The 21,332-nt window shown below is 47.9% G+C and overlaps 1 protein-coding gene across 1 annotated transcript in view; it reads right to left on the reverse strand.

The window, feature by feature from the left end:
* Window positions 1-989: 989 nt before the first annotated feature.
* Window positions 990-21,332, reverse strand: part of H6PD (hexose-6-phosphate dehydrogenase/glucose 1-dehydrogenase) — a 52,364-nt gene continuing 32,021 nt past the window's right edge. Inside the window, exons 5-6 of the mRNA XM_043993905.1 lie at window positions 12,118-12,387; window positions 990-8,419 (exon numbers count right to left, since the gene is read on the reverse strand). Of these exons, the coding sequence (XP_043849840.1) occupies window positions 7,056-8,419; window positions 12,118-12,387 (1,634 nt within the window). The 3' untranslated portion in view covers window positions 990-7,055. The remainder of the gene's footprint in view (window positions 8,420-12,117; window positions 12,388-21,332) is intronic.

A 21,332-nucleotide genomic window follows, 5' to 3' on the forward strand; every position in this document is an offset into this window, starting at 1 on the left:
GTGTCTTGGTTGGCAGATGGAGTATGAGATTCAGCGACTGGTCATTTGGGGGAAGGGGGTCTGAATAACAGAGACAAAGGAAATAGTTCATGTTTACAGGAACAAGTGTGGGTTTTTCGAGACATCTCTTCCAGTTAATATTTTCAGGTCCTCCACAGGCCCACCTGCCTCTCCTGAGATGTTTCATTAGATTACCAGTTCAGGCAACAGGCTTGATCAGGATCTGGGAAGCCCCCACAAGTCTTTGCCAAGTCCTGAAAAGGCAGGAGGAAATTACCTGAGGGGCCACAGAGACGTCACCTAGATGAAGAATTAGTCATTTATAAAGAACTCCTGCATGTCCTAAGAGAAGAATACAGCATAGTCTCTGCCACTGTGTGGCTATCTGCATCCATTAAAGGCCAGGCTTGGGGAAGCTAGGTGGCTCAGTGGATAAAGCACCAGCCTTGGATTCAGGAGGACCTGAGTTCAAATCCAGCACTTGACACTTACTAGCTGTGTGACCCTGGGCAGGTCACTTAACCCCAACTGCCTCATCAAAAAAAAAAAAAAAAAAGGCCAGGCTTAACATGGAGAAGAGACCAAAATGCCCAAGGGGACAAAATCCAACAAGCCCTTTCACTTCCACAAGGGCCAGGGTCCAGAGGGAGACTCACCGGACCTTGTCAAATAGGCAAGAGAGGGTTGGCTCTTGAATATTACAGGGGCAACTGTGTGACTACTGAAGATTCCATGCAAAGCATGATCATGTATTTCTGGAGCATCCTGGAGTACTGTTGGCTCCTTGGGACTGTCCTTAAGGATGGAAGGGCTACTGTGTGTTTATTCAAAAAAGGTCGAGCACCTGTTTGGGCCAACCCAAGGGTTTGTCTGGGTTGGATATATCTATCCTCAAAGCTATCTCTTGGCTCAATTTTTTTTTAATAGAATGGCTATGCCCTCCTAATTCTAAACCAGGGACCCTATGAAAAGATGCTGGAAACTTCCAGTCAGGCATCAAGCATTTATTAAGGAGTTAACCATGTGCTAGACACTGTGCGGGGAAAATCACAGAGGCAAAACTTCCATCATGTACCTGGCTGACCCCATTCCAATGGGTTACCCACCTTAAGGGAGTGGTACCATAATGCAATCATGTTCCATTTTTTATATTTGTCCACTGGCTTGGTTTCAGCTCACGTAGGGTCACAGATTTAGAGCAGAAAGCTAAGCGAAAGGTCATCTACAGCCCAAACCCCACCTTCTACAAGAAGCCTTCCCCAACCCTCCTTAATTCTAGTGCCTCCCCTCTGATTATTTCCCATTGATCCTGTTTGCTAGTTGTCTCCCCCATTGGACCATTCAAGGGCTCCTCCTTAAGGGCAGGGAATGGTTGTCCCTTTCTTTAGAAATCCATCACTTAGGGGCAGCTAGGTGGTGCAGTGGACAGAGCACCGGCCCTGGAGTCAGGAGTACCTGAGTTCAAATCCAGCCTCAGACACTTAACACCTACTAGCTGTGTGACTCTGGGCAAGTCACTTAACCCCAACTGCCTCACACACACACACAAAAAGAATAAAGAAATCCATCACTTAGCACAATGCTTGACATACAGTAGGTTCTTGATAAATGGTAGTTAACTGACTGCTTCCCCAGACACTAGGAGTCCATCAATCAGTCAATCAACAAGCATTTATTAAATACCGAGCACAGGGGACTCAAAGACCAAAAAGAACCCCCCCCACCCCCCTAAAGGCTGAGTTCTGAAGAGTCTTACCACATCTACCTCCATCTGGCTCCAAACCCCAAATCAGAATTAGGCTTGCACCAGCCCGGAAAGTCCCTCTGGTTCTTGCCACATAGCAGTAAACAGCAATCTGGCTCTGCCCTCCATCCCAACAGTCTTAGAAATGCTCATCACTTCACCCAGCTTGGGAGGTGGAAACAATTCTCCCTTAGTTTTCTGATAGAACATAGATTTGGGCAGAGTCCAACCCCAGGTTGGGGGAGGGTGGGGCAGGGACAAAGACCAGAAAGATACAAGCCTTGCCCTCAAGGAGATTACACTCTACTGGAAAGATTGACATTTAGAACTAGCAGGGACCTTAGAGGTCATCTAGTCCACCCCCACCCCCCCATTTTTCTTTTAACAGAGAAGGAAACTGAGTCAAGAGACTTTAAGTGACTTTCCCAAAGTCACACACGTGGGCTGTCTGACTTCTCTCTCCACTGGCCCCAGGATGCCTCCCTTCTCTCCTTCACAGGGGTAGGGTGGGTGGATGGGTGGGTGGAAGCAATTTGCTGAGGTCAAGAAACCAGGTTAGGAGAGAGTAAATCTGCTGAGATCTCAGGTTTCCCTGGCAAGGACTGAGCCAGGTAGAAGCTCCTCATTACAGATTTAAAACTGGAAGAAGGGGGCGGCTAGGTGGCACAGTGGATAAAGCACCGGCCCTGGATTCAGGAGTACCTGAGTTCAAATCCGGCCTCAGACACTTGACACTTACTAGCTGTGTGACCCCAGGCAAGTCACTTAACCCCCATTGCCCCGCCAAAAAACAAACAAACAAACAAACAAAAAACTGGAAGAGGCCTTGAAGATCACCAAGCCAGATCCCTAAATTTAATAGATTTAAAATATAAATTTTTAAAATATTAAATATTTTAAAAATTAAAACAATTATTTAAAAGCAAGGCCCAGAGAAGTAATTTGGTCGCCCTCACAGACACTGCTATTAAGTATCAGAGGCAGAATTAGAGATCTGAACTCAGGTCTTGTCTGGTGAAAACCTCCAGTGCTTCATGGGAGAGGGAAGGGCATCAAACACTAAAGTGCCTTGCATCATGATGGTCCAGGTGCCCTGTCAGTACGGAATAAGCTTTGGTTGGCTTTTCCCACTGTCTCGCCCTCTTCAAGTGACTGTCATCCATCCCTAGGCCTGCAGAGCCTACAGGGGTAGGCCACACAAATGTCCCCAGGCCACTGGGCTGAGGGTCCTGTCACTATTAAATGACACTCCTGCACTCCTCAGCTAGACCTGCCGCAGTCACAAGAATCCCTAGTCATGGTTCTGGTACAGGGCTGGAAGGTTTGGATTGCATAATTCAGGAGTAAGAAAGGAAAAGGGGAGAGATGGGTCTATGTGAAAACTAATTAAAAACAAAACAAAACAAAAAACCCTAATAAAACGTAGGATTTCAGGCAGAAAGGGACCTCAAAGACAATCTAATCCAGTCCCTTCTCTTTCACTTGTCTTTTTTTTGGCTCTAGATCTGTGATTTCATTAAAGGGAATAGGGGTCTTAGTGAAGAAACTCCCTCTACCAAGAGAGGCCAGAAGAAACAGTGTTATATACAGTGGAAAAAGCATTTGGAGTTGGAGGCCCTGGGTTCGAATCTACCCGTGCGACCTTGAGCAAGTCACCCAACCTCTCTCTGGGATTCAGTTTCATCTGTAAAATGAGGGGGTTCTACCCACTATCCAATCATCTATAAAACTCTCCCTCATTTCACTGGGTCCCAGAGAGAGATTGGGCTGACTTACTCAAGGTCACACAAGCTTAATCTGAACCCCAGGCCTCTTGACCTTACTGCTTAAGGAAATGTGTACAATTTGAATCCAACCCAATAAACATTTATTAAGCACCTACTGTGTGCCAAGCACTACGCTAAGCACTGGAGATGCGATTAATAAAAAGGAAAGGCAGTTGTTCCCATTCCAAATCCAGCTCCCTCATTTTTACAGATGAGAAAACTGAGGCACAGGGAAAACAGCTTCCTCCAAAGAGGTTCCTGCTTGGATTTCTAAAGCTGCTCAGCTCCAGCAAAGAGGCACGTAGAGGTTTTTTGGTTTTATTTTGTTTTGTTTTTTTCATTCCCTCCTCCCCCCACAAACATAGATAACCTCTGACAAGTAGGACAATGAGCTGGTGTCTTGTGACAAGAAATTCTATTGGCTGAATGAGACCGGGGCAGTGTAAGGCCAGGCTCCATTCACAGTAACTCACAAGCCCTTTGACAAGCTGACATCCACAGGGAGCTCCCCCTGAGCCAGGGCTCTCTCTCCCAGGCATTTCAAAGCTTCTCTGGTGTTGCAATGCTCAGAAAGGAACCTGCTCCAAGCCAAGGGAGCTGAGTGACCCGGCTTCAATGGGCGGAGAAAGAAAAATCGGCACTGGAGGAAAGAACTGTGGATTTGGGGCTGGGGGACCTGGGTTCAGATCCCATCTGGACCATTTACTGCATGGGTGAACTTGGGCGAGTGGCATCACCTTCTTGACCTCAGTTTCCTGATCTGAAAAATGAGGGGATTGGACCCAACGACCTCTGAGGTCCCTTCCGACCCCAAATGGGTGGTCTCTGGAAATGCGACCACCTGTGCTGCTTGGGAGCATGTGAACCACACTCACTGAAATTTGATTCCTGCTAGGAAATCTGGAAATAAGTTATGGTGCACCAGTGCCACCAAGTGGCCACTTAAAGGACTTGACATTAGAAAAAAAATTCCTATTTAGGTCTGTCTCAAAGTGGAATGAATGGAGAGAAGGGGGTCAAACCAAGGATGGGCCACCCCACTGGTTAGGGGCGCTACAGAGGATCTTTCTGTTCAGGCATGGGGCTGGAGCAGACGGACTTCTAGGTGTGAGGGTGTGTGTCTGCATCCTACAACATCAGGATTGGAAAGAAGCTTTGAGATTATCGGGTCCTCTGCATCACAGCGGAAACTGGAAAGCATAGTGGGGAATGGGAAGAAGGAGCAAACTTGGAAACTGAGGTCCTATTACAAGTCTGCCCTCCTTGGGTCCACTGCCACTGGGGAAGGGTGGATGGGAATTTCCAAAAAGGGGAACCTATCTATTGCACCAGGGTACCCAGCTCAGCCAACTCTTGATGCCCTTATCAAGGTCTATGTGTAAACAGTATTAGCTCCTGAATTTGACTGTGACATCATTCCCAGGGCTCCCTTGCCCCTCTCAGAAAGGGATACACACACACACATATACATATATGCATATATATATATATATATACACACACACGTGTGTGTGCGCATACAAACACCTGGATTCTCTCCCCAAGGTATTTATTCCAAAGATTCTTTGGTGTTGCAATGCTCAGAAGGAAATTCTAAATGGATGTTTACTGAGATACATGTGTGTATCTCTACCCACCTATATATGTACATTTGTATATACATATATATGCATAGATACATCTATCTCTCAATATGCATATACGTATCTATAAAGATATAGATACATAGATGTACCTCTAGATTGAGATACACGCATCTCTATATGCACAGGTGTATATATATATACACACAGATAAATCTGTGTATAACTGTCTATACACGTGTATGTGTATGTATGTTTATGTGTATGCGCATAGACTGTGCATGTGTACACATGTGTATAACACATTCAGATGAAATGGCTAACAAAACCATACCACTTTTTCACTACAATTCATTTTGTGTATGTGTCCATATAATATATTGTTTTTCCTCTCTCTCTCTCTCTCTCCACACACACACACACACACATATACATACATATATGTCTATCCTTGCTGACTGACATTCGATAGATACCATGTGAAGGAAAGAGAATTAAAAAATGATTTTGTTTTAGACTCCCTCGGAGATGACCAGAGACGACCCTGAGATTTCATGAAGCCATGGCCCAGAATCCCTGGTCTGTTGTTCTAAGTATCCTGGACCTTTCTTCCCCCCCGCAAGTGAAATACTGCCCAGGAGGACGCACGTCCGAAGGTGATCCCGCAGGGCTGATGAAGGAAGGTGCCCGGCTGCTGGTCCCACGGCCTTGCCCTGGTCCAGGTGATCCAGGAAGGGCAGGGATGTGGCTGCTCCTTCCGGACAAGAGAGACCTCCCAGGCCAAGAGCCCCTGGCTGGCAGAGCGGAGCTGCTGGGGAGGTGGGGCTGGGGCATCAGTTTCCATTTTCTGGACCTGGCGTTCCGTCCTCCTGGCCATGGCGTGAAGGCTGATCTACCTGGACTTGGAGCTAGGATGGCTTGGGCTCAAAAGCGGCTTGAGACACTCACCAGAGGAGCGACTCTGAGAGAGTACCTTGGCCTGCCTGGGGCCTCAGTTTCCTTGTGTATAAGATGGGGATAATCACAACAGCACTTCCTTCACAGGGTTTCTGTAAGAATCAGAGGCTTTACACGCCTGAAAAGTACCTTGGAGACCTGAAAGGTCTGTGGAAACATGAGGTATCATTGTCAGGCTAACCACCGGGCCCACCCCCCACCCCCAGCTTTCTCCATAGCTGTTTCAGTATTTCACCGCAAGATTCTATTCTAGCCAAGGGTGACTGGCTCAACTGCCCCGTTCCCACCCAACAAAGAGCTCGTTTCTGGATTCCAGATGAAACTCTGATCCACACCATTTCTCGGTCCCAGCATCCTCCCCTCGACCAGTCAGTTTTCCCAGGGCCAGTGTCAATAGCTCACCTCCTCCAGGAAGCCCTCCCAGATTAGCCCCACCCCGCTCTAGTCACCAGCATCCTGGGCGTCCTGCTGGCTCAGCTGGCACATTATCGTGGCACTTCTAGATGTGGCAGTTTCACAGAAGGCATCTTCTCTCTCCAAACAGGAGAAAAGGCAGATAAAGGAAATGGACTATTTCTTCCATCTCTGGGCCCTAGAAGTTCTGGGTGGTCTCCTGTTCATCTCAGTCATTGAATTAACCCTTTGAATCACAGAAGTATGACAGAATCTCAGAGTTGGAAGGGACCACAGTAGTTACACACCATAGATTTAGAGCTGTGGGGACCTGAGAGATCATTCACTCCAACCCCAACTCTCATTTCACAGATGAGGGAACGCAGGCCCAGAGAAATCTAGTGACTTGCCCAAGGCCATGCAGCATATCAGTGGCAGGATTTGAACTCGGTTCTTCTGATTTCAAATCCAGCCGTCTTTTGGACAGCTCCTCATCTTGTCCAATTCATAGCTATCACCCGCTCCTCTCCCCACTCTACTGGGGGCTGTTGGAATGTATAGCCCTTGGTCACCGAGTTCTTTGGTGAGCAGGGAGGACAGGACAGAGCACCATCAGCCCAGAAAGGCATCATAGTCCATGTACCAGACGAGCTGGCCAGAAGTAGGGAGGACTCCAGAGATGGGCCACTTCTTGGGCTCTCGGCCCACGCGGCTCACCAGGAGGGCGATGTCCTTCTTCCTTTTGCCCATCACCAGGACGGCCACCTTCTTGGCGCGGTTGATGAGGGGGAGGCTGAGGCTCATGCGCTGGTGCGGCTTGGCGGGGCTCTCAGTGAGCACCACCAGCTTGTCCCCTTCCAGGCCGCTGGGTGAGTGAGGGAAGAGCGAGGCGGTGTGTCCGTCGGTCCCCATGCCCAGGAGCACCAGGTCAAAGCTGCTGTTGGTGACCAGGGCCGCTATGTCCTTAGCGTAGAGCTCCGCACCCTGGTCCTCCTCCACGCACAGCCTCTGGTGCAAGTGGACGGGCATGGGGTGGATGTTGCAGTAAGGCACGCGGATGTGCTGCAGCAGGTGGATGTGCAGGCCCTGGAAGTTGGATTCGGGGTCGGTCAGTGGGACACAGCGCTCATCCACCAACCACAGGTGGGTGTGGCCCCATGGGAAGCTGTAGTGCCTCGTGGCCAGCCTCTGGAAGAGGGCCACGGGGCTGGCACCCCCCGAAAGGGCCAGGTGGAACTCCCCGGAGCGTCTCACGGCCCGCTCGGCCACCGCCTCGATGTCGGACCCCAGCCGGGCGATCAGCTCCTCGGGCCACGCCGAGACCAGAGGGCTCTCTCGGAACTTGGCCCTGAGGATGCTGAAGTCTCTCGGCATCGGGCCGGAGCCGGGGCCGGACACCAGCTGCTCTGCCTCGCGCTGCACGAAGACCACCTGGCTGCCCTCCTGCTCGAAATCCAGCAGGTGCTCGTTGGCGGCCCCCCCGGGGTACAGCCGGGGCACCTCCTGGGCGATGCTGTCCAGCAGCGGGGTCCACACGTCCCAGGAGGCCAGCAGGTTCTCCGTCGTGATGAAAGAATCCTTCCGCCGGTGGAAGATGTGGGAGATCAGAACCGAGTAGGCGTCCCTCTCCTGCCAGGGGCGGTAGGCATGAAAATCGGCCAGCTGCTGGCCGAAGAGGTGGAGCCCGGGCATTTCCTCCAGCTCCCGCCAGCTCCCGGCGGGCAGCGAGGGCTTAAACAGATTCCTGCTGACCAGCACTGCGGGGCTGCCCAGCGCCCCGTGCCCGATATAGAAGATGATCTGTCTGGGCTGGCACCGGCTCTTCCCAGGGTCCCGGCTGCTCTCGCTCTGGGTGCAGTACGCCCGGTTTTTAAACACGATCCGGACGTAGCCCACCCTCTCATCCAGGGCCTTACCGGACATCAGGATGAAGGGGACGCCCTCCCAGCGCAGGCTGTCGAGCTGAAGGAGGACGCCTGAAACGACAAGGGGGAGGAGAGGGGACTGAGAGAGGACCCCACACCCAGGGAGGGAATCTCAGCGGCCAACCCATCCAACCCACGTGTGCACAGGGAGGCACGCCCCTGACCACGCCCCCGACCACACGCCCAACCAGCGGTCAGTCAGCGGGACTGTTTAAAGCCTCCAGTGACTGGAAAAGTCTCCCTCCCCACCTCTTGCCCCTCTGACTAACTTCAAGTCCCAGCTAAAATCTCACCTTCTGCAAGAAACCTCTTCCAATTCCCCCTTAATTCTATTGCCCCGCTCTGCTGGGTACCTCCGACTCATGCTATATATAAGCCTATCTGTACAGTTGGTCAGAGCTATCTCCCCCTAGTAGACTGTAAGCTCATTAAGGGCAGGGAATGTCTATGCCTCTCTTTGTCTTTGCCTCTCTTAGCCCAGTGCCTAGCACACAGTAGGCACTTAATAAAATGCTGGTGGACTGACCTCCCAAGGAAGCTCACTTCCCTTTAGGAGAATGAATAGTTGGGAAGTTCTTTTTGTCATCAAACCTATGTTGGTCCTAAACCCTAACTTTCACCCATTACCCCTAATTCTGCCCTCCAGGAGGGCCAGGCAGAAAACACAAGGCTCATTTTAGGGGTTGGCTTTTCTGTCCTGCCTAACATTCCCATTCCCCACCTTCCTGCAAGTCAGCCCCTCGCCCCTCTCAGCACTTCCTATGGAAACAATTTTTGGGGGTGGGGCAATGAGGGTTAAGTGACTTGCCCAGGGTCACACAGCTAGTAAGTGTCAAGTGTCTGAGACTGGATTTGAACTCAGGTCCTCCTGAATCCAGGGCCCAGGCTTTATCCACTGTGCCACCTAGCTGCCCCGATGGAAACAATTTTAATGTTATTTATACCATTGTCATTTCCACCTGTATCCCTCCCTCCTGCCCTTTGTGAAAGAAAATAAAGGGTTAAGTGGTGGAAGGAGAGGGGAACAGTTCAACAAAACTAACCAACGCATCTACTGATTCTGACAATATATGCAACATTCCACACACATAGTCCCCCACCTCTGCAGGGAAGGGAGGGAGGTTCACACCATTCCTTCCTATTTATATCAATTAATCAGAAATTATTTATCAAGTACTTACTAATTGCCAGGAAGGCACAGTACTAAGGAGGGGCAGCTAGATGGCACTGTGGATAGTATGCTGGGCCTGGGGTCAGGAAGACCCATCTTTCTGAGTTTAAATCCAACTTCAGACACTTACTAGCTGTGTGACCCTGGGCAAGTCACTTCACCCTGTTTGCCTCAGTTTCCTCATCTGTAAAATGAGCTTGAGAAGGAAATAGCAAACTATTACAGCATCTCTGTCAAGAAACCCCCAAATGGGATCATGAAGAGTCAGACACGACTGAAACAGATGAACAACTGAATAACAACACAGAGTTAGTGTCAGAGGTGAGATCTGAACCCAGTTCTCTCTCTCTTTTTTTTTGTTTGTTTTTTTTTGTTTTTGTTTGTTTGTTTTTGTTTTTGTAGGGCAATGAGGGTTAAGTGACTTGCCCAGGGTCACACAGCTAGTTAAGTGTCAAGTGTCTGAGACTGGATTTGAACTCAGGTCCTCCTGAATCCAAGGCCAGTGTTTTATCTACTGCGCCACCTAGCTGCCCCCCAGTTCTCTCTTGAAATGAAGTACAGAGCCCCATCCTGGGTCACAAAATCATAGATCAGAGCTAAAAGGGGTTGTCGTCTGGTGCTGAGAAATGACTAGCTGAGGGTCATTCAGTGGGAGAACATGGATTTTTCCCACTGCACCATGATGGCTGAGGTAGACAAGGAGGGTTATGGGATGGGGGAGGATGGTGGCCTGCACACTGATAGGCAGATGCTGGCATTCTAGACTATAAAGGCAGCCCTCATCCAAGGCACCAGTCACTGGTCATCAGGAGGGCAGCCAGGCCTGCCTCAGTAGCTCTTCCCCCACTAACTGACCAGTCAGGGTGGAGAAGTTTCCACCACCTTCAGTCATCCAACCAAAGGGATGCAGGCCATGTCACCCGCTGACCCCCGGGCAGTGAGAAGGTGCCTGGCCACCGGGTCTGGGACCCAGAGGGACATGCTGCTGGTTTCAGTCTATCCTCAATGTGGGAAGATTGCCACCAAGGGTGTTCTCTGCCCAGAAAAAAGCCAACTAGTAACCTGGCTCCCAGAGGAATTTCACACGGCCCTTTGGGAATAGCCTCTGGACTGAGAAACCAGCCCCTCCGAGCCAGGAAATAGCTTCAGGATGAAAGAGACAGATTCGGAGAAGCGTGGGAAGAATTACATGAACTGATGCAGAGTGAAGGGAGCAAAACCAGGAGGACAATTTAGACCATACCACAGCACTGAGGAGACAAACAGCTTTGAAAGACCAGTGATAACAATGCCAACAATCATGGCTGGCATTATCAGAGAATTCGAGGCCTAAGAAGAGCTTCACTTATGTTCACATTTGGCCTTCACAACGACCCTGTGAGTGAGGTGCTATTCTCCCATTTAACACCTGAAAAAACTGATCAATATAATAATTAACTACAATTCCAGAGTACCAAGTAGGAAGCCTGCTACCCACCTTTTGACAGAGAGCCCTCAAGACACAAAATGAGACATGGTTTTTGACATGGCTGGTGCAGAAATTTGTTTTGCTCGATTATGTATATTTCTTACAAGAGTTTGGTTTTCTTTTTTAAATTTTTTTTTTTGGTGGGGCAATGGGGGTTAAATGACTTGCCCAGGGTCACACAGCTAGTAAGTTTCAAGTGTCTGAGGCTGGATTTGAACTCAGGTCCTCCTGAATCCAGGGCCAGCTTTAATCCACGGTGCCACCTAGTTACCCCAGGTTTTCTTTTTTTTAACAACTGGGAAGGGGGAAGGGAGGAGGGAAAGGAAAATGAATGCTTGTTAACTGAAAGAAAAAGGTTAAAGAAATAGCTGTGCTTTAAAGAAAAAAGGGAAGAAATAGAAAATATCTCCAGGATCATCCCTGTATTTTTCAGATGGGATCCAAAGGTATCAAGTGAGGCAGGAGGGTACAATGAAAAAAGCTGTTTCAGTTGTGTCTGACTCCTTGTGACCCCTTTTGGGGTTTTCTTGACAGAGACACTGGAGTGGTTTGCCATTTCCCTCTGCAGCTCAGTTGTTTGTTTTGCGGGGGCAACGAGGGTTAAGTGACTTGCCCAGGGTCACACAGCTAGTAAGTGTCAAGTGTCTGATGACAGACCTGAACTCAGGTCCTCCTGAATCCAGGGCTGGTGCTTTATCCACTGTACCACTTAGCTGCCCCTGTTTTATTTTTTTTACAGATGAAGAAACTGAGGCAAACAGGGTGAAGTGACTTGCCCAGGGTCCCACAGATAGTAACTGTGGATTTGAATGAGTCTTTCTAATTCTAGGCTGGGCACCTTATGCACTGTGCCACCTGGGTTCAAAGCCTCATCACTCCTACATAAATGGCCTTGAGAAAATCACTTAACTTCTCTGGGCCTCAGTTTCCCTATCTGTAAAATGAGAGGGCCTCTAAGGTCCCTTGCAGCTTAACATCAAGGACGCTTGTCCAATGACTCATGGAGAGTTAGTATCAGAGGCAGCATTTGAACCCAGGTCTGTTGGCTCCAGGTCCAAGGCACCCCCGCCTTCCAGGTAAGTACCTCCCGACCCCAGCCAGGACACCTACCTGCAAAGGTGGGCGTCAGGCTCATGAAGCCGGCGGGCTTCTGCAGCTCCTTCTGGACCTGTCCGCTGTATGCCTGGTACTGGCCCAGGACGGCGCTCCCTTTCCCCGGGCTCCGCAGGGCCCGGAAGGTCTGCAGCTTGCACCGAAGCAGCTCCTCAGGGTCGCTGAGGTTCCGGGGCAGCTCCATGGCCACGTAGGTCAGGATCTCAGTCAGGTGGTTCTGGATGACGTCCCGGATGACGCCGTACTCTTCATAAAAGCTGGTGCGGCCTGGGGGAAGGAAAAGGGATAGAGACAGAATCAGTGGGGCTGGATAAGGGCAGGAAGGGACCCGGTCAAGGCCCTCAGCGGCTCTTGGCCGCCTGCTGAGTTCAAACAACTGAACTGGGTATATAAGGCTCTCCCCAATACAATGCCTAGTTATTCTGGGGGGGCGTTTACCCCATCCCCCTAACCACTGCTGCACCCCCTGCGAGACTCCCCTTCTGAGATTCTCAAATCGAAACCTTAAATGCATGCTTTCTTTCCCACCTCACTTGGGTCTCTGAGCTTCAACTGGTCCCTCTTGGATGGGCCTGAGTTCTTCCTTTTGCCCCTCAAAAGCCAGCCCCTCCAGGAAGCCACCGTTCCCCCCAGGATGACGACCTTCCCCTTGAACCTTACATTATTTTGAACCTCCCTGATCCATGTTATAGCTACTTGTGTCTATGGTTTATCCCCTACTAGGTGGTAAACACCCTAGAGGACAGGCCTCTGTCTTATCTAAACTTTGTATCTTCTCTAGCCCCTAGTACAGTGCACTGTATAAAGTAATGCTACAACTACTACTAATAATAATTGATAGTAGCTAACATTTTTTAAAATTTATTTTATTTTTTTAGTGAGGCAATTGAGGTTAAGTGACTTGCCCAGGGTCACACAGCTAGTAAGTGTTAAGTGTCTGAGGCCAGATTTGAACTCAGGTACTCCTGACTCCAGGGCCCGGTGCTCTATCTACTGCACCACCTAGCTGCCCCAGTAGCCAACATTTATATAGTGCTTACTATATGCTAAGCAGGGCAGCTAGATGGCAAAGTAGATAGAGTTCTGGGCCTGGAGTCAGGAAGACCTGGGTTCAAATCCACTCTTAGATATTTCCTAGCTGTATGACCCTGGGCAAGTCACTTCACCCTGTCTGCCTCGGTTTCTTCATCTGTCAAATGAGCTGGAGAAGAAAATGGAAAACCACTCCAGTATCTCTGCCAAGAAAACCCCAAATGGGGTCAGTAAAGAGTCAGACGTGACTGAAACAACTGAACATACCATATCACAGATGAGGAAACTGAGGTGGGGCCTACGGTTACCAACTTCATAATTAATCAGAGTCAAAAGCTGAACCCAAGTCTCCCCTGACTCCACGGCCAACCTCCCCATCACCTCATTACAGCTTGGGGGGTCATCTGCTATGAAGCTAGGAGAGGGAATGAGGTCACCATGGGAAATGTCAGAGTCCTCACTAAGGTGCCTTCCATGTCTACCATCCAAGAGCTTATCTACGCCCCTGGAACATGATTATAGCTTCAGCCTATGTCACCCCTAGGGCTAAGCCAGTCCATAAATTGCCTCCCACTGTGGAAATCCTAGACACCCTACTCATCCTTCGAAGCTCAATTCAACTAAAAATCTCCAGGAAGCTTTCCTGACCCCCCCAGACTCTTGTGAAGGGTACCCCTTGCCTCCAACTCCTACAGTCCCTACAGCACTTCCTCTACATCTCTCAAAGGGCACTGATCACATTCTGCTTTGTAACATAGTGATCTTACCTCTCCTCCAGACTGTAAACTCCCTGAGGGTTGGCATGTGCCTTATACACAGGGGTGTGCCGGAGCCAGCTCCAATGGGCTCTGGCCTATTATTAAATTTTCATTGTGGGGGCAGCTAGGTGGCGCAGTGGATAAAGCACCAGCCCTGGATTCAGAAAGACCCAAGTTCAAATCCAGCCTCAGACGCTTGACACTAGCTGTGTGACCCTGGGCAAGTCACTTAACCCTCATTTGCCCCGCAAACAAAAAAAAAATCACTGTGAGCATTTACACCTCTGAAATTGGCAACCTCTATTATAAATCAGGGCTTGATGTATTCTTCTGTTGATTATTTAGGCTTGAGAAAAGTGATGGAGAAAATGTTAGTAGAGAAAATTAAACTTAAAATTGTATCTTGCACATATTCCGCTCCTCTCCCAAAAGCTGTTTTGACAATTCTTTATTCCCATTAGTCCCAGCAGAGTAATTTGTATACAGTAGGCATCAAGTATAAAAGGGAAGAGAAGGGCAAATAAGAAGGGGAGGAGGATTAGGGAGAAAGAACATGAAGGGAAACAGGGAGAGAGTGGGAGGAAGGATGGAAAGAAGAAAAGGGAAGGAAGCATAAATAACAACAATTGCTGACATTTTATTGAATGTTTTAAGGTTTTCAAAACATTTGCACACTTTCTACTAGGGCACCAGACTTGGTGTCAGGAATACCTGGGTTCAAATCCTACCTCAGACACTTACCAGCTACATGTAAGAGAAGCCAATTAACCTCTCTCTGTCACCTGTAAAATAAGGGGTTGGGTTTCGGTGGTCTCTAGAGCCCTTTCCAGCTCCTTCTAAATCTATGATCCCATTATGCTCAATGGCTCCTCACCCCAACCCTGTTAGGTATGTGCTATGGAGGTTATTATACTCATTTTGCCAGTAAGAAAACTAAGCCTAAGGTCAGTCAATTAGTCAGTAAAAACTTATTTAGTCCTTGCTTTGCACCAGGCACTGTGCTAAGTGCTGGGGATACAAAAAGAGGCAAAAGATAGTCCTTGCCCTCGGGGAACTTACAATCTAATGAGGGAAACAACATGCAAAGCAATCTATATACAGGATAAATAGGAAATAATGAACAAGGGAAGGGACTGTGGGGATAGGGGGGGCGGCTAGGTGGCGCAGTGGATAAAGCACCGGCCCTGGATTCAGGAGTTCCTGAGTTCAAATCCGGCCTCAGACACTTGACACTTACTGGCTGTGTGACCCTGGGTAAGTCACTTAACCCCAATTGCCTCACCCAAAAAAAAAAAAAAAAAAAAAAAGAGGGGATGAGGAAGGCTTCCCGTAGAAGGTGAGATTTTAGTTGGGGCATAAAGGAGGAGGTCAGTAGTCAGAAATGAGGAGGAAGTGCATTCCAGGTACGAGAGAAAATCAATCAATAAACATTTATTAAGTGCCTACTATATACCAGGCACTGTGCTAAGGGGCTGGCAGAGCTAAGAGATGGGGTACGCATTTTTGCTGTTGTTTTTCAGTCGTGTCCGACCCTTCATGACCCCATTTGGAGTTTTCTTGGCAAAGAAAATGAAGTGATTTTTCAATTTCCTTCTCCAGCTCACTTTACAGATGAGGAACTGAGGCAAACAGGGTGAAGTGACTTACCCAGGGTCACACAGCTAAGTCAGTGTCTGAGGCCGGATTTGAATCCAGGAAATTGAGTCTTCCTGACTCCAGGCCCAGCACTCTATCCACTGTGCCAGCTAGTTGCTCTGGGTGTGTATAATAGGTGCTTAATAAATGTTTGTTGATTGGATGATTGATTATCCATCAGTACAACCTGGGGCCATATGGCAGGAAACTACCTGTTTTGTAGCCAGGGGATGCATGTTCAAATCCTGTCTCTATAATTTACTGTCATTGTTACCTTGGGCAAGTTGCTTAGTCTCTGGGCCTCAGTTTCCTCAAACGTCCGAAAGGGCCCTGGCCTTGATAGTTTCCTAATCCCTTTCAGGGCTGGATGGATAATTCTGCCACTTTCCCTCCATTTCTGCCTCGGCAGCGTCTGGTCTTGCATCAAGAAGAGGTTTCCAAACAAGTCCCATCTGCTCTCCCTGCAATCACCTGCTGGGATCTTTAAAAATAGAAAAAGCAGAGAGCCAAGGAGATGGTCCCTCCCCCAGGGAGGGGCTGGGTTCTCTGGCAGCTGGTCTCGGCTGACTGACGCTGCCTCCCTTGCAGGAGGGATGGCAGATGGGGGAGCCAAGTCCCCTGACCCCTCACACCCTGGTACCGACCATGCCCACAAACCCATGCTGGGAGCATACGGCCCAGCTGCTCCACAGCTGGCCCTCTGAACAGTGACCATCCTGGGAAATTCTCCCTCCCTCCCCTGCCCCACTAAACAAAGCCCTCTAAAGGGGAGACAAGGGTGAAGGTGACGTTAGTCTCCAGATATACATTCCCTGACATGAGATGCCAGCTACTTAGAGGCCCTGATGATAATAATAGGAACTCACATTTCTAGAATGCCTGAAGGACTACAGTGGGCTAAAACTCAAAATGACCCTATGAAGGAGGTATCACAAGGCTCATGAGTGGCAAACCCAGGTCCTCAGACGCCCAGTCTGGGATGCTATTCACTGTACCATGCTCTGCAAAAGGCTGCACGTCAGTTACCTCATCCGAGCTCAGTGACCCTGTGAAGTATGCGTTATCCCCACGTGACTTTGTTATTTCCCTTTTAGGGATGAAGAAACAGAAGCTGGATGAGGTTAACCGACTTATTCATGATCATATAAGTGCCAGAGTCGGGATTTAGACAGAGAGGCAGCATTTCCAGGAATAAGGAAGTGACAGGGCCTTTGTCATCTACCCTGGTCAGATGACAGCTGGAGTATTTTGGTCAGGTATGGCCATGACATTTTGGGAGAGACAGTGATAAGCTTGGGAAGGGGTGTAATCAGAATGTGGAAGGGCGTCAAAGCCGTGCCACATGAGGGTGGCACGGAGAGATTCCACCTAGAGGGGAAAAGACTGAGCCCAGGATCTACCCACTGTCATCACGTATCTGGAATTTTGTCACTCGGAAGAGGGATGCGGCTTATTCTGTTTGGCCCCAGAAGACAGAGCTCTCAAAGCAATGGGAAGAGAAGTTGCAAAAAGACAAATTTAGGTATAATGTAAGGGGAAATGTTCTAACATGAACTGCCCTAAAATGGAAGGAGCTACCTGGAGAGGTAGTGAGCTCCCCATCACCAGAGCGCTTAAACCAAAGACTGGATGGCCATTTGCTGGGTATATTGTAGAGGGGTTTCTAGTGGTCACCAATCCATTGCTCAATCAGTCAACAACCATTAAGTATTCACTTACTAGGTGCTAGGCCCTGGAGATACAGAGACAAAAGCAAAACAGTCCCTGTGTCTGAAGCCAGATATGAACTCAGGTCCTCCTGAATCCAGGGATGGTGCTTTATCCACTGTGCCACCTAGCTACCCCAAGAAGGTTACATTCTTTTTTAAAAAATTTTATTTATTTTTGCAGGGCAAGGAGGGTTAAGTGACTTGCCCAGGGTCACACAGCTAGTAAGTATCAAATTTCTGAGACCTGATTTGAACTCAAGTCCTCCTGAATCCAGGACTGGTGCTTTATCCACTGTGTCACCCAGCTGCCCAAGGTTACATTCTAATAAGGAAAACAACTTACACCTCAATTGTTCAGTCATTTTAGTCCTGTCTGACTCTTCGTGACACTATTTTGGGGTTTTCTTGGCAGAGAGACTGGGGTGGTTTGCCATTTCTTTCTCTAGTTCATTCTACAGATGAGGAAACTGAGGCAAACAGGGTGAAGTGACTTGCCCAGGGTCACACAGCTAGGAAGTGTCTGAGGCTGAATTTGAACTCAGGAAGAAGAGTCTTCCTGACTCCAGGCCCAGCATGCTGCACTATGGCGCCAACTAGCTGCCCCATATACCTAAGTAAGTATTTAAAACATATACAAAGGGGCAGCTAGGTGGCGCAGTGGATAGAGCACCAACCCTGGATTCAGGAGGACCTGAGTTCAAATCTGGCCTCAGATACTTGACACTTACTAGCTGTGTAACCCTGGGCAAGTCACTTAACCCCAATTGCCTCACCCAAAAAACCCCAAAAAACAAAAAAAACATATACAAAGTAGAAAAGGAGAGGGGGTAGGAGAGGGGGAGAAGAAGGTTCAAGATGCTCAGGGAACCAGGAACAACTTCATGCAGAAGGTTGTGTGCTTGAGCTGGGATTCAAAGGAAACCAATGATTCTAAGAGGTAGTGGTGATGAGAGAAAGCATTGCAGGCATCGGGGATAGCCAGTGCAAATGTAAGGAGGTGGGAGATGAAGGATTGGGCTGGAACATAAAGAATATGGAAAGTAATAAAGTGTGATAAGGCTAGAAAGGTAGGATGAGGGGCAGCTAGATGGCGCAGTGGATAGAGCACCGGCCCTGGAGTCAGGAGTACCTGAGTTTAAATCCGGCCTCAGACACTTAACACTTATTAGCTGTGTGACCCTGGGCAAGTCACTTAACCCCCATTGCCTCACTAAAAAATAAAAATAAAAATAAAAAAAAGAAAGGTAGGATGGGGGAGATGGTGAAGTCAGTCAGTCATACATATTTATTAAGCACCTACTATGTGCCACCGTGCTGGGCTCTGGGGATATAGAAAGAAGCAAAAGACAGGAACTGCCCACAGAAGTTCACAATCTAATGGAGGAGATAACAATCAGTCAGATATGTACAAACAAGATAGATAGGGGATAAATAGGAGATAATGAATAGAGGGAAGGCACTGGAATTGGGGAAGACTTCCTGTAGAAGGTGGGATTTTGGTTGGAATTTAAAGGAAGACATGGAAGGTTTTTTTTGTTTGTTTTTTGGTGAGGCAGTTGGGGTTAAAGTGACTTGCCCAGGGTCACACAGCTAGTAAGTGTCAAATGTCTGAGGCCAGATTTGAACTCAGGTCCTCCTGAAACCAGGGCCAGTGCACCAATTAGCTGCCCCAACATGGAAGAGTTTTAAATGCCAAATACAAGAGTTTATAATGGATGCTAGGTTGAAAAGGAAGCCACTGGAGTTTGTGGACAGTGTGAGGGGATATAGTCAGACCTGTGCTTTAAGAAAATCCCTTTGGGGGCAGGTGGCGCAGTGGATGGAGCACTGGCCCTGGAGTCAGGAGTACCTGAGTTCAGATCCGGCCTCAGACACGTAACACTTACTGGCTGTGTGACCCTGCGCAAGTCACTTGGCCAAAAAAAAAAAAAATTCCTTTGATGCCCATCAATTGGGGAATGGCTAAACAAGTTGTGGTATATAAATAGAATACTATTTTGCTATAAGAAACAAGAAGTAAGCAGATTTCAGAAAAACCTGGAAAGATTTACATGAACTGATGCATAGTGAAGCGAGCAGAACCAGGAGAGCTTGTACAGAGTAACAGTAACATTGTTTGATGATCAACTATGAATGACTTAGTTCTTCTTAGTGATAAAGCAATCTAAGACAATTCCAAAGGACACTTGAGGGAAAATGCTATCCACCTCCAGAGAAAGAACTGATGGAGTCTGAATGCAGATTGAAGCATACTATTTTCACTTTCTTTTTTTATGTGTGTTTTTTTTAATCCGTATCTTCTTTTACAACATGACTAATATGGAAATGTTTTACATTGTTGCACATATATAGCCCATATCAAATTGCTTTCCATCTTAGGGAGGAGGGAGGGGAGGAAGGGAGAGAGGGAAAAAATTAGGAACTCAAATTTTTTTTAAAATGAATGTTAAAAATGTCTTTTCATGTGATTGAAAAAACCCACTATTTTTTTAAAATAAAAGAAAATCCTTTAGAGAGCTTTGTGGAGGATAGACTACAAAGGGAAGAAAAGGTAGAAAAGTCAATTGCAGAGAGGCATCAACATATTGCTATAGTTCAGGTGAGGGTCCTGAGGGCCTGAAGCAAGATGGTGGCTGGGTGAAAAGGGGATGGCGTCAAGAGAATAAGATATGGCAGGTAATTGGCTAAAGGCACCTAGGTAGCACTCTGGATAGAGCGCTGAGTCCACTGAGTTCAAATCTAGCCTCAGACACTTCCTAGCTGTGTGACCCTGGGCAAGTCACTTAACCCATTTGCCTCAGTTTCTTCTCCTATAAAATGAGCTGGAGAAGAAATGGAAAACCACTCCAGTATCTTTGCCAAGAAAACTCCAAATGGGGTCACAGAGAGTTAGACAAGACTGAAAACAACTAGGGCTACAAAAACAATCAAGCAAGATGGCCCCTGCCCTCAAAGAGATCTCACTCTAATGGGGAAAGACAACATACAAAGGAAATATTAGAAAAGCAGGGTAGGGAGGTACATACACAGCAACATGGTTTGGTAATGGCCAGGAAGTAGAAAGAACATTGAGGGGGCAGCTAGGTGGCACAGTGGATAAAGCACCGGCTCTGGATTCAGGAGGACCTGAGTTCAAATACTGCCTCAGACACTTGACACTTACTAGCTGTGTGACCCTGGGCAAGTCACTTAACCCTAATTGCCCCACGAAACAAGCAAACAAAAAGAATGAGGGGTAAGTGATGGGTCAATAAGCATGCACGCACCTAAGGACAAGAGAACTAGAAGGCTGTGAGCACATTGCAAGGAACTGCTGGGAAGGATTTAGGGGAAGAGACAGATGAGACTCAGCCAGTCTGAGAAGGCAAGACTGGCTTTCAATCCATACCATTGGAAGGAATCTCATGTGGATAAGAACATGCCTCCACTGAAGTATTGGAAGTGTTCCGCCATCTTGGCTCAGAAAGGCAGAGAGCAATTGTTGCCATTTCCACTTTTCAAATGTGGAAAATGGGGCACCAGAGTTCAGAGAGCAGCAGGGAAAACAAAAAAGAAGTTTGTTACCGAGAAATTCCACTACTGGGCACATGCCCAAAGAGATCCAAGACAGGCCTCATATTTGTCCAAATATTCACAGCAGAACTTTTTGTGCTAACTAAGCTCTGGAAACAAACTGGGAATCTATTGATTAAACAACAGCTGAACAAACAGTGATATGTAAATGGAATAGAATATTATTGTCCCATCAGAAAGATGAAGCAGTGGAAAGAGAAAATGACCTGAGTTCAAGTCACCACGGGAGCGTGGACAAATCACTTCACCTTTGTGGGCCTCATTTTCCTCCTCTTATATTCACATCCAGGCTCAGATACTTAATAGTTGTGTGACCCTGGGCAAGTCACTTCACCTCTGGCTGTCTCCGTTTTCTCAAATACAAAATGGGTATAATAATAGCATCTTCCTCCCAGGATTGTGATGATCAATTAAGAGAATGTTTGTAAAGTACTTAACACAGTGCCTAGAACATAGTAGATGCTTAATCTTTCCTTCCCTCTTTCTTTCCTCTTTCTTTTTCCTT

Source organism: Dromiciops gliroides, chromosome 3 (assembly GCF_019393635.1).
Source record: "Dromiciops gliroides isolate mDroGli1 chromosome 3, mDroGli1.pri, whole genome shotgun sequence".
NCBI lineage: Eukaryota > Metazoa > Chordata > Mammalia > Microbiotheria > Microbiotheriidae > Dromiciops > Dromiciops gliroides.